Source organism: Drosophila sechellia, chromosome 2R (genome assembly GCF_004382195.2).
Source record: "Drosophila sechellia strain sech25 chromosome 2R, ASM438219v1, whole genome shotgun sequence".
Classification (NCBI taxonomy): Eukaryota; Metazoa; Arthropoda; class Insecta; order Diptera; family Drosophilidae; genus Drosophila; species Drosophila sechellia.
Window position 1 is genome coordinate 11,800,835 of NC_045950.1, and position 13,557 is coordinate 11,814,391.

At 46.5% G+C, this 13,557-nt stretch overlaps 1 protein-coding gene across 1 annotated transcript in view; it reads left to right on the forward strand.

Moving 5' to 3' along the window:
• The first annotated feature begins 358 nt into the window (after nt 1-358).
• Nucleotides 359-13,557, forward strand: part of LOC6609325 (actin cytoskeleton-regulatory complex protein PAN1) — a 34,987-nt gene continuing 21,788 nt past the window's right edge. The window contains exons 1-3 of the mRNA XM_002033978.2: nt 359-849; nt 4,939-5,839; nt 7,870-9,767. Coding sequence (XP_002034014.1) covers nt 5,015-5,839; nt 7,870-9,767 — 2,723 coding nt within the window. The 5' untranslated portion in view covers nt 359-849; nt 4,939-5,014. The remainder of the gene's footprint in view (nt 850-4,938; nt 5,840-7,869; nt 9,768-13,557) is intronic.

Below are 13,557 nucleotides of genomic sequence, written 5' to 3' on the forward strand. Positions count from 1 at the left end.
AGAAGTCATATTTCACGGGCCAAAAAGTAGGCAACATCCAATTGAGGCCTGATTCCCCGGTCCTTCCGCCTCCTTCTCCAGCTGCTTTCTGCCAAATGTAAACAAACATTTTCCACACACATTTCGGTTGGGTAGCGGATGCGGGGCGATTTTCCTGGAAGTGAAATGCACGTGCAGATTAACAGAGCGCGGAAAACCGTGCGCAGACTCACCAAAAATGGCAGAGAGTCCGTGTGTTGAGTTTTCCAAGCCGAGCCAAGCTAGCATTGAAAAGCCATTGTTCAGTTTCGCAGCCAGTCAGTTCGTTCGCGTTTTCCGTCGCAAAAGCCTGTGCGAATCCAGTGTTTTTCCGGGCTTCAACGGTACAATTCCCAAAAGTCGTAAGAAGTGAGAAATGGCTGCGGCTTACAAAAGTGTTTGAGAACATTAAAAGCGTTTACGAGCAGCCCAAAAACTTTAAGCTCGAAAGTGATTTGTGAAATACGTTAACTAAATTAAGTCACTAGCATTGAATAGTGCCAAAAGATACATATCGGAGTTTTGTTTACCTCTGGCACTGCGACACTGAATGGCTTTGACATTGGCGCCACATTTGCATCCGGGCAGGTGTAAATATTCATTTCTGTAGCTGGCAAAGTTGCTGCCTGCTTTTAGCATAATTAAGCGCATCACCACGCCCCCGCCGCCGCCGACGTCGCCACTGACATTCGCAAAGGACTCGAGGTGGACAAAAAACTTGGCCAGAGCCTTGAAACTTTGAAGAGCAGCCGCCAGTCAAAGCAGCTTTAAAGTCCTGTTTTGTATTTGCCCCTCACATCCGTAGGATCCGAAGGGCAGGCGAATTGCATGGTAAGTGAAGAGCACCTTGTGCTGCAGCCCTTCTTTGTTTTGACCAAGTTAGCAGCTTGTTTTAGTTCGTTAATTGAAGCCCTGGGAGGAGTAGGAAAAACTTAAATTGAATACCGCACTTGCCGCACTTAATTATGCAGTGCACGGGCCTTGGGAATTCATCCATCCCCTTCTCAAAAAAAGAAAAGACCCAAATTCAGTGCGGATTATTGGGGCATGCCTCAGAAGTCAATCCGCAGCACTGATACTCCAGCTTTCCCTAACAAATCTCCCAACTACAGAAGTAATCTCTCTATCACAAATTCCCTGTTCCTTGCCTCGCTTCAAAATCGAAACGAAACTTGAATGGCTTAATGGCTTGATTTAGCAACTCGATTCATTTGCGCATTTCGATGCCATAGCAGTGAGAAAAAATAGTACAAAATTAAAAGCATGAAATATTTTACTAAATTTAGTTAGTTTTGAGTAACATGTCTGCTGGTCTTGTGTTAATGCAATTTTAAAATGATTTAAAATTCGTAATACTGTGTTTTCTGAACTGTTAAGTAAACCAATCTATATGTTAGTGCTATATATTAATGTAAATTCTGTTTGTTTTTATCAAACGAAAGGAAAGTACTAAGGGTACTTTTAAAGTTAAAACTATTATTTCCCTAAATTGCTGAATAAGTGCACTATTTTTCTCACAGTGCATTAACTGACACGATTTTTTCCTATATCGGATACGGGTCGGGATTCGTTGCCTACTTTCGGGCACTGGGAAAAACTTTTTAAGTGCCAAAGCAAAAGGCGCCGAATGCCGAATTAAATTAAAAATGGGAAGGCAAAAGAAGTGGAATATCGGCTCGTGTGCATATAACAGAGCAGGGAACCCGGCTTCAAATTCAATTTGAGGAGTATACTCTCCGCTTTCCCTTTCCTTTGCCACCATCCCCTCCGCAAGATCTCTAAGAACTCCTGCCCTGCCAACAATAGTTAAGCGGAAATGTAAGTCCCTGGGGGCGAAGGCATCACGGAGCCTTGGAAGTGTGTCAAAGTACGTAAAGCTGAGACGAAGGAATCAATCGAATCGAATTGGATGGATTCGCAAGGAAGTGGCGACGCAGGCGTAGCGAAAACCAAACAGCCACGGGCCATAAAAATGGGCCAAAATGAGCGGGTGAGACGTCAAAAGAAATTGAAATGGAACTCAAGCAAAAACTACTTTGTTTGCGATTAGCACTTGGCCGGATTATGGGCCAGAGGGAAGATGGTGGCCTCCATTCAAAGGACTGCCAGTATGGCGGGCGTTTGTCGAGAGGAAATGAAATGTGTGTCAATATATTGATTGAATAATGGTCTACATATTGACAAACAACTCAAAAGGCACTCGACAGTGCCAGACTAGAGACGACGACGCTCAGTCAGCCGGAAGAGGGGGACGTAACGCTGGCAGCCTAGGGGGCACAGGAAACGGAAGTTACGCACACACGCACACTCATACGCGCACACTCACACAATCACACCCACACACTCACATGCGAAGCTGTCGAATCGGCAAATGCAAAGTGAGACATCAAAAGCATTTCGAGTGCCTCGTCATCAATGTAAAGCAACTGCTGGCATCCCAGCAATATTCGGACGGAGATATAGACCTCGATCCCCAAAGACGACGGCAAGATGCTCCCTAGACGGAAAAGGGGGCGTGTTGGGTAACACGTGTTCCTTTAATTAGATAAAGTTTGTTTGCATTACAAACATACTGGCAGCAATTTGCCACTGTGCTCAGTTGTCGATGGCAACGATGCTGCTGCTGCCAAGTTTTCTTTTTCTCAGCAACATCTCCATCTTTCTAGGGCTTGGGGGGAGGCAGAAATAAAAATTCCCCAGCGGCAGAAAGTTTTGGAGCATGATTGACTGACGACGCACGTCTAGTCAAATAAAAATGGCACATAGAAATAAAAAATAAAATATGCCAGCAACTTGGTCGCTCTGTGAATATTTATGTACATAATTCCATTGAATGGTGCAGTGCTCATTTGGACGACGTTTTCCGCAGACTTTTCGCTGAGTTTCCGCTGCGTAAATATTTGAATATTTCTCTGCTTATTTATTTCCTTTGTGGCATTTTCTCTTTGAATCAAGCGAACTTACAAAATGGCTGCAATATTCATTCAGAACTTCGATATAATTAGGCCTCATTAGTGCTCAAAGTGTGCGAAAATTGGAGAATGTCATTTAAGGCTCCTGCAAATCCCACACAAATTGAAATAAAATATTCAACAAGCTGAAAGAAACACACGCAAACAAGGTCTTTTTGGAATTCAAGGCTTTCTGCCGCCCCTTTCTTCTCGCCTTTGTTTGTTGTGCGGGGATTGTTGTTAATTAAAAGCTCACAAAAGTAGGTAACATGCATATTACACACGCTCACTCATTCAGCCTCACTCTCAATTGTTGCACATACCTATTAATTCGGCCCCAATGCCATTGTGGGTGTGTGTGTGTGTGTGAGTGTGAGTGTGAGTGTGGGGCTTCCTTTTCCTTCGACACAACAATGCAATGGCGAGCATTGAGCATGATAACAATGAAGGACGCCACTGCACACATAAACTTGCCAAACAAACACAAGGAAAGTGCGCAAGCCAGCAACAACAAAGAGAGTAAGATGAACAGCAACAATGAAACACACTAACACAAATCTTTATTTAAGCATAACACAAAAAAACACGACAAAAAATAAAGAACGGCAGAAAGCACCCAATTCAATGGTGGGAGCCCACAAACACAGTGAAGCCCTGAAAAGAAGGCCGAGAATGGTTGAAAGACGGGCCGGAAGAAGGGGCCAACCGGGTGGCGAGTGAAAAAATTAGAACACTCAAGCGCCCCGGGATATGCAACACATAGCTGGAATAGCGACTTCTTCAAGGGCCTTCAACTTGCCCCACTGCTGCACTGGCACAGTTAATTTCCTACTTGTGGTTAACTTTTGAATGCTATTGGAAATGTATCAGTTGGCAGAGTGGTTAGTGAATCCTGTGGAATAAAGGACATATATATGATGCTTATAATATTGGCCTCTGTGTCCTAATTTTTGTATAAATTCAGAAGTTATAAACTAGACCTATTTAGCTGCATTTTCTCTCAGTGCACTTGCTGTTGTGGCAATGCCATTGCAACAGTCAACTGGATGGCCAGCCATTTCCGTTTCGATGTCTCCCGTTTAGTCGTATGGCAGTCAAGCCATTCCCTTCCACTCGATGCCAGTTTAAACTTGGCTTGGCACGGCCTAAGCACGCACACACACACACACACTGTGCGGCAAAGTTTTCCCTAACTCCTTCGTGGCAAAAGAGGAGGAAAATCGAGAGAGGACGAGTCTGCCAAAAACTTTGCATCGCAAACTTTTCTGCATATATTTTCCACAAAACGGATGCTTGTTTTTCATGTCTGCTGGCTTATTTCGTTTTGGGGTTTTCCATTTTTAGGTTTTTTATTTTCATCACCCCAGCCCATCCCTTTGCCAGCAAAAAGAAAACCCCCCGCCGGCGGGCATATTCTATTAGAAAACCTCTTTCCATCCAGCTCTACCGATTTCAAATGCTTTAATCGCAATTTATCAAATTGGAAGAGGCCGAGTCGGGCTGAAAAGTTTCTGGCCTCGAAATTGGGGCATGGTAAGCGTTTAATTTGTCAGCCATTTGCTTAGTTAAAAGTTTTTCAGTTTCCATTTACAATTCGAGCTGCTACATGCCTGGCTTTTTTTTTAGGAATTTCTCTATCGACAAGAAAACTGAAAGTCTGCTTGCAGACTCATATGCATATGAGATATTCGCAAGGATTTAAGAAAGGATGTACATGATTTTTTAGGGGAGAAGGGGCACGAAGGCTAACAAAAAAAACCTTTGATATGAGCAAATGGAAAAATGAGAAAAAAAATGAATATTTCAATAAAGGCTTGCTTCTTCTAAATGGCTTCTATTCAACCGATGCAGTGAATACAATAGTAATGTAAATATAGTTTACATAGTTATGTTCTTAACTTATGATACTAGCTTATATTCAAATAACTACTAAAAATCTTAAACATAAATATTATATTTTTTCTTTTAGGATATCCCACCATGTAAGCAGCTGATGTGGAGCAAAGCGGAGCGATGAGGCGTCAAAATCTGACCACCACTGCAGCATGTCCTTGTCGGAACGGAATACACCCAGCCATGGGCAGGGAGCGGGGGCAGGAGGTGGGTCAGGGGGATTGGCGGGTGGAATGCACCGCCAGCGACCGCCGGACGTGGAGGAGGCGCTCTCATCCATGCTCTGGACGCCCTATGAGCGCACACCCCTGCCCAGCTCATCGGAGGAGGAGGCCGAGGAGGAGGACGATGACGAACGGCTCAATCGCCAGCTGCGTAAGTCGCACAGCAGCTACGAGGCCTCGGCCTTGAACCAGTCCCACCACGCCCACCTCCCGCTTTTCGCCCACCACCAGCAGGCGCTGGACAGCGGATCCGCCCTGCTTTTGCCCCCCGTGCCTTCGTTTCCCCCGTTTAGTTTAAGCGCCTTCGACGCGGCCATCGCCGGCTTCGATCCCCTGGCCAAGGTGGGCTTCTCCGCCAGAGGAGTGGGTGGTCGGCGGAACCGCTACTCTTTCCCCGCCTACCAGGGAAGCCCCACCCGCACATTAACTCAATGGTGCTCCACGGCCGCTACTTCGATCAAGGAGCCACCCTCCTACGACTCCCTGTACAACGCCTCCAGCTCGAAGATTGGAGCTCCTCCTGCCACGTCTCTGATCCTCAAGACCAGCGGGGAAGTGGGAGTGGCTCTCGAACCATGTGATAGATCGCAACGATCGCCAACAAATGCAGCAGCAGAGGATCAGAATCCGGATCAGGGAGAGGGTCAGGGTCGGGATCTGGATGAGACTGAATCCAAGGCTGCACCACTAACGGCTAAAGTTCCCGCTGGCTTGGGTCTACGGCGCTCCTTTACGGATGACTACATTTCGCAGGTAAGTGCAATCCATTTTCCTCAAAGGCAATCAAAGTGTTTAGGACTCTTTCTTAATAAAGTATGACCTGGTTTCTATTTAGTGCACTCTTAAAAGTGTCACTTTTTATGAGGCATTAAGTGCAACTCCTTTTGGAGATACCAAGATTATGCTTACCTTTCAGCAATCACCTAGCGCCCTCTGCATGTGCAAATGGAATAGCATATCCATACCACCCCTCCCGATACTTTCAGCTGCTTAATGGAGCACCATCAAATTTGATGTCAAGGGCTCAGCATGAATTACTTGGCGCCGCCAATGGGAAACTGTGGGACTCGAGCGCGAAATGGGAGCGCCAAGTCGAACTGTCGCCTTATCGAGCTCATTGACAGCCCCGTACTCCGCGCTATATCCCCCCCGCACCGCACCCCATAGCACCGCTACCATCCTATTGTAACCCCGATAAGGGCTAATGCTTCACTTAGGCCCTTAAGTGCCGCTAGCATCCCTCGCCGATAAGCGCCATATGTTGCCTATCAGCATCGAATGTTGGTCTTGGTCCGCCGAGGGGGCGGGGGCGGTCTGCGAAATAGAGGGACGGGGGCGGGGCTTTGTTTCCACATATTAAATTTTATATGCATATGCATAAAGAACGGCATGAAGTACTCTCGCATAGGGGCTCACATGTGGCTGTGTTTTCTGTGCACACTTCATAATTTGTTTATGTGGCGTCAGCGAAACGGAAAATTGACCGCACAAAAATGACAAACAAGCAACAAAGGCGGTGGTGGGCTGAGAATGGGGTGGGGAGAGTGCATGACAATGGTTTCACAAAAGGGGACGGGGCGATGGGGAAAAACGAATATATCAGTTTTCATTTTGAGAAAACTAATAATGCTATCAAAATACGTGGAGTCGTAACAATTGCACGAAACAACATATAAAAATGCCATAACATTAAACGGTTTTACAATTTGTACCTACGTATGCAAGGAGAATCGATTGGATTTTTGAATGGCACAAGGATATACCCTACACTCTTATGTAGTTTCTTTTCTGGTACACGTAATCCAATTAAAGAAACAACTGTTTCCAAATGAAACATCCAATGTTCTCAGAACTCTGGTATTTCTAATCCATGGATGTTCATGGCTGGCCGAATCTAATAAGCAGTGACAAATGGCTCAGAGTGACTACTTCTTCAATTCGTGTACCCTGGTGCTCCACATTTTCCCCCTTTTCCGGCACATATCACTGCTTATGTGCGTGGCTTTTGACGACTGACTCATGACGAGAGGTTTATGGACGAGACGTAATGAAGTTGCCGGAGCTTTTCCAACTGGCAGGCACCGTTAGCCGAGGATGAGTTTGGTTTTTCGGCACCCAGCCCCCCTTGGAAAAACCCCCCTCGCCCAACGCATGTTGCTGCTGTGATTGCAACGCACTCGAGAGCAACGCAATCGTAGTGCACAAGACTGAGCAGCATTAGAACAATAAATTCGAGCGGGTTCGAAGGGGATGGCTGGGTGGATGGCTAACAGTAAATCACATTATATTTCTGTGACGTAATTAATGCAAGTAACACAGCGTAACATAATTAGAACCCACACAGAACCGAGCAGAGATGCGTGTATATCCGCATTTGGCTTTTAACCCACATCATGTCGATGGGGATTGGGTTAGGGTATGGGTTAGGGTTTCGGTTAGGGACCAACAGCTTTATCAGCACTTCGCAGGCAGCAGCAGCCACAACAACACCAGCAATTACTTGTGAGGGTTTTATGTTTATGCGTTGGCTTAATTAATTCAATTAAGCGCGCATTTATGCTTCGCCCGAAGGATCTCAAACGGGTACCCGTTCGCCACCTTTTTGGCGGGAAAATGCTGGTGGAAAATGAGACCCACTGGCAGCGGGTAATCCCCCAGCAATTAGCATTAATTACGACTGGAAACGTAAATCTTGTCACTCGCTATATGCAAAACGTACTCATGCTCATCTCTCTCTCTCTCTCTATCTTTCTCTCCCTCTCTTCTCCACCTCTCTCCCGCAGAATTGCGATCCATTCACGCCAGCAACTGCAACGCAGCACAACAGCAACACTGAGACAACGGCAACGGAAACACAAAGCCCAGCAACGAATGCAAGATCACAACAAAGCGAGGAAAACCGAGGCAGCAGCGCAGCGAATTGCATTATCAATGAACAGAGAGATGAGGCAGCAACTGCAACAGCGACATCAGCAGCAGCAGCTGCCGCAGCGGCAGCAGGGGCAGAGAATGAGGAAACCAGCTCGGTGGCAGTGCAGGTCAGTCAACCTGTTTCCTGTGCCGCCAGAGAGCGCAGAGAGCTGCTGAGAGCCAGCAACACGAACAGCAGCAGCAACAGCAGCGCCAGCAACATTAGCTACGCGAGCAACATCAGCGGCGAGCGCTCAGCGATCAGTCTCTCGGCAACTTTCGGCGGGCCAACACTGTACAGCGCGAGCAGCAGCAACCGGAATTGCTACAACAGCAGCAGCAGCACTAGCAGCAACTATCGCCCACTGTACGATTCGAGCAGCAGCAGCGTGCTGCGGCCCAACAAATGTTTGGCAGAACTCGAGCGTCTCTATGCCGAATTTCGCGCGAGTGAAAGCAGATTCGAGCGGGGTCTGAGCCAGTGCCAGTTGGACATTGAAAACGCCAACGCCACCGACACCGTTAGCGAAATGCGTCTAAATGTGCCAGCCACTGCGGCAGCAGACACTGTTGCTAGTTGTAGCAACAGCAGCAGCAGCAGCAACAACAACAGCAGCAGCAGTGTGTTCCTCAATGTGTCCGGCAGCAGCAGCACCGATAGCGGCGACAATCAAGTTGTCGATGAGGCTAGGAGCATCAGCAACATTGCTGTGCTGCCAGCAACAGCAACTGCAACAACAACAACAGCCACTTCCAAGTCCTGCCAGCGACAGCCGAGCCTAACGATCCAAGTGAACAACAACAACAATAACAACGGCAACACTAACGGTACTAGTAACGGCAATCGGGTCTCGGTGGCTTCGCCCACTAGCATTGTGAACAACAACAACGGCGTGTGCGTTGTCAACTGCAGCTACACCCCCAGCAGCAGCAGCAACAACAAAAACAGCAGCAGCAGCAGCTGCAAAAGCAACACCACCAACAGCAACATCAGCAACAATAACAGCGTGGTTGAAATCAATAAGTGTGTGCCAGCAACCAAAGTGTTTAGTGCAAGTGTTCAAAATCAAAATAGGCTCAATAATAATAGCAGCTGCCCAAAAGGGGATCAGCAACATGTTGCTGCTGCATCCACGGCCAGCAATAATAATCATGTGCAGCCTGATAACAGTGTGAATATAATCAGTGTGAATGCCAGCAGCAGCAACAACAATAATAACCACCCACGCACCTTCACCTCAACGGAATGCCAAACGGATGATCTGTCAGCCAGTACATCATCCAATCTGCAACAGCAGCAGCAGATCCGGACACGCGAGCAACGTCGCAAGGAGCGGCGGGAACGCCGGCAGCAGCAACAACAGTTTCAGCCGCACCATGCGCGACGCCACCCGCCCCCACCTCCTCCGCCCCAACTACACCCACCACCGCATCTGCACCACCCACATCCCCACCCACTTCCCCACCCTCATCCGGCCGCCATGGGACTGGCACGCGCTCTGTTGCCAGACATCCTGCACGCCCACTACCCGCCGCCCTATACCGCTCTGCCCGTGCCCGTGGCCATGTCCGCCGCTCCGCCTGCGCCGCCCCCGGCGACTGCTGTTGCGGCATCTGCTGCTGCGGCGGCGGCACAGCAGCCGGCACATGTAAGTCCGGCTCCTCCGCCAGCGCTGACGTCCGTGATATCGACGGTGCCACTGCCGGGTCCGCTGCCAGCGCCCCTCATGAACGACGGACGCTTCACGCTGCCGCTGCCCATCATGCGCAGGTGAGTTCCGAGCCCACTAGCTGTCCCCCAATCCCCAAGAGCAACTCTCTTCCCGGACAGCATCGATCACTCATCCGACCCGTTACGTTCGACCCGGCACTCCTTTGTCGTCTTTGGACAGTTTCGAATTTCGTTTTCCTAGCCCGGTGAAAAGTGCACTGAGGAAAATGTGGGCACGTTTTAAGGTTAACAGAATAAATCCGATTTAAGGACCTCTGTTATTGCTTAACATGAATTTGCTAACAGAGTTGTTATACCGAAAATCCTTTCACGTTATACATACACATGTTTCCATATGTTTTGCCGAAATAGTTTTTGAGTTCATTTTGAAGGCGTCTTTAAGTACAGTACACTTGAAAACACTCAAAAGGAAATGCACCTTTTTTGGTAGAAATATCTATATTCCTTTACAAATAATTATGTAAAGTAAAATAAGATATGATTCAAATGGTAAAGAGAATAGTATATAAGCTATGTCCCTATATAAAAGATATAAGCTATTCTCTTCTCTTTTGACTAGATTTTTTAATTAAATTTCGCACTACTTTTAATTACTTGAATCCCATGCTCACCTGCGATTCCTGGTATTTTTCCCAGTGTCCATTTCGACATTTTCTATTACCACATACTGGCTGTTTCGCCGCTCTTCCTGCTTTCGAGTGTTCGTGTTCGTGTTAGACGGGGCCAGACATTATAATGATGGTAATTTTTATGTCAGTAACAAATTTCTTGCATGATTTGATTCTCCAACTCGGCGAGGAACAAACCCCAGACCAGGAAACCGGGTTCAGGTCCAGGCCGGTCCAGGTCGGTTCGGTGGTGTAAAAATTAATTCTCAACGTTGACAGCTTCCAAGAAATTAAGAAAAATGTAGAAAAATGAATGAACGACAGAGAATAGAGCAAGCGAGTGGCTTTAATTTAAAGTTGAGGCCAAACCAAAAAAAAAAAACTCGCCAGCAGTCGGTACATTTGGCCATTACTCTCGGCTAGTTTTCGGCGAAAAGTTTTGGGTCTTCAGTTTGGGGCTTTAATAACTCATTTTTATTATAATGAGTTCGGGCTTATCTGTAATTGCAGATCTAGCGCCGCAGCCTGGCTTTGTGCTAGGCTGACTGGCCATAATTCTGCGATACTGGCAGATCGGACTGGCCTAGTCGCTTTCCCACGCATTTATTGCCTGGAACAGTGAAACACTTATCTATAGTTGGGCACTGGCAGAACCAGTTTTCATTTGAGCCCGACACACAAATAATCGATGCCGCGTGTACTCGAACTTGTATCTCTGTTTCGCCATTTGTATCTGTATGTCTTGCTGTTTCAGTTTCTGAGTCGGCTAATGTAACTGTTGCCGTATCTGACGGATGCGCTATCTGTCTAATGGACTCCCTAAACGTCTCGAAATGAAACAACAACCACTTCAAACTTCCACCGTTTGAACGTTTGACATTTTGCGACAGACGTTGTTTGCTCCCGTCAAGAGCAAATCGTGTTTCACAATTTTAATTATGTTTGCCCATTGAATAATTGCAAAACTGTGTCAGCCCGAACTGAGCGCCAGAATTAGCTATTCTTTGTATAAATTGGAGGCGTGTTCGCCGTCTGATTAGCATATTTATGAATAACGAGTTCGAGTTCAAAGTTGGCCCATTAAATTAATTGTTGTTTCGAATTAGGCAGGGGTGGCATTACATGAAGGTTAGGTGATTATTAAATTCTACTGCGATTTATCACATATCAAGCGGTTTTAGTCCTACAACCAACCTTTAAATTGGATATTCGCTCTAAGCCGCTTACCTTTCCTATCAAAAGATTCACAGATAATTGGGTCGCTTAATGGAGATTCCTGGCAGTGAAGTGTGAACAGCATCACTCAATGAAAGGGTTTATGTACGTACATACATATACATATATATCTTAAGCGAGAAGAGAGAGCCCAAACAACAAACCGCAGACATTATCTGCAATTTTAACACCTTCTGCCTTCGTCCCAAATTAACATGCTCTTACACAACGCTTTTTTTTTTGTTACCCTACCTGCCCCAAAAGGTGTAAAAAAAGCGAAAGTTTTTCAGCCTCCGCTTTTTGGGGGGATAAGGAGGAGCAGGAGCACTCTGTGCCGACCGGACCAGGAGTAGAAGGGTCGCCTGGTGGACCGTGTATAATCTGGAAATCATTAAATAACCGAGGGAGAAAAACACAGCCAGCCAACTGAACCCAAAATGAAAAATGACAACAGCAAAAATAACAAATTTAGAGAGCAATAAAAAGGAAACGTGATGCCGAACTCACGTATAAATCGGTGTAATCATTTCTTTGTTGTTTTGTTTTTCTTAGCGTTTAATTTTATTTTGAAACTCCGACAGAGCCAAAAACAAGAGCCAAGTTAACACGGAGAGTGGGACAGAGACAAGAAAGGCGGTAATAAAATCACTCGAGACAAACGATGCGGGATGGGAAGGAGAAAGAGAGAGAGAGATCGAGGACTGCTGTCTTTTTTTTCGACCACTTTCACTTTCGCATTCGGTTTTCTTAGTTTCTTATTTTTATTTTTGTTGTATCTGTATCTACATCTGAATCTGAATCTCTGGCCTGAGGTTAACGCAGGCCAAATGGCCAACAGCTTATCATAAATTTGGCTTAAAGTTATCCAGGCACTCACTCACTCATAAGCGAAATGAACTCGAACTTGAGGCATAAATCAAAAACAATTTAGTTAACATCATTTGGACGCGTGTTTCCTTTATTAATTATGGCGCTGCGGCTAATTGCAAATGGAATGGATGGACTGATGGTGATTTTGCTGAGCTGACACTGAAATCGGTCCTGTTCACGACAGTGGAGGAGGGGGGAGGGAAACCAGTTTGCTGGCGAGTGCCAAATACAGAGTCCAAATACCCCGAAACTGGCTAAAATACACAGGCATTTGCATTTGCACTGTCGTTTTGCGGATAAGTGCAAAAGTATCTGCCAGATACGCCAGCTCGATATCAAAATCGATGATTCAACTTAACCCATGCAAATGGAAACGAAACAGAAACAGAATAAGAAACAAAACAGTGAGCGGGACAGATGCACCGGGAGCGAAAGAGATAGCGGGCTCGAGACAAAAACCAGATTTCAGCCGAAAACAACCAGGTAAAACCAGCCAAGATCGAGTTGCAACTCCGTGTGGAGAGTCTAAGGAAAGAGACTCGATGATCTTGTCTGGGGATTCTGCAACATTTCGGGGGATGACACACTTTTCCGCAGCTGGAAAATTGAGTGATTTTTCATAAATGTTCGTTCGCATCTCGGCACCAGGAAAATCAGAGCCCAAGAGCCAGCACTCGACACTAAATGCTGCTGCCGCTTGCTGCTGCCGCTGGTGGTGGTGGCTGTTGTCAGTAGAACTGACCAAACAACTTTCCAGTTTTACGGTCTTGCAACTGCCAGCTTCTGTCCTGCTCGGCCCTGGACTCCTGCTGTCCTACTCTCTCACTGATTTGGCGGCGTGTTGGGTTTATTTATTTTTATAAGCGAATAAACACAGCCAGCAATCAGAGGAGTTTACTAACACTAACCGACTGCCGGCATACCCTTTAGAGGATGTCCCTCCACCACCCAACGAACAAACTTGTCGCCCCCGTTCAAGAAGCTCTGGCCACAAAACGAATCGAAACGAAACGAAGTCAACCGGGAAGAGAACTTACCAAAAGTCAATAAAGTCAATAAACCAAAAAGTTGCCATTCTCCAGTCGAAATGATATGGGTAAAGAGAGGGCTTGTTGCACAGCCGAAATAGTAATGGA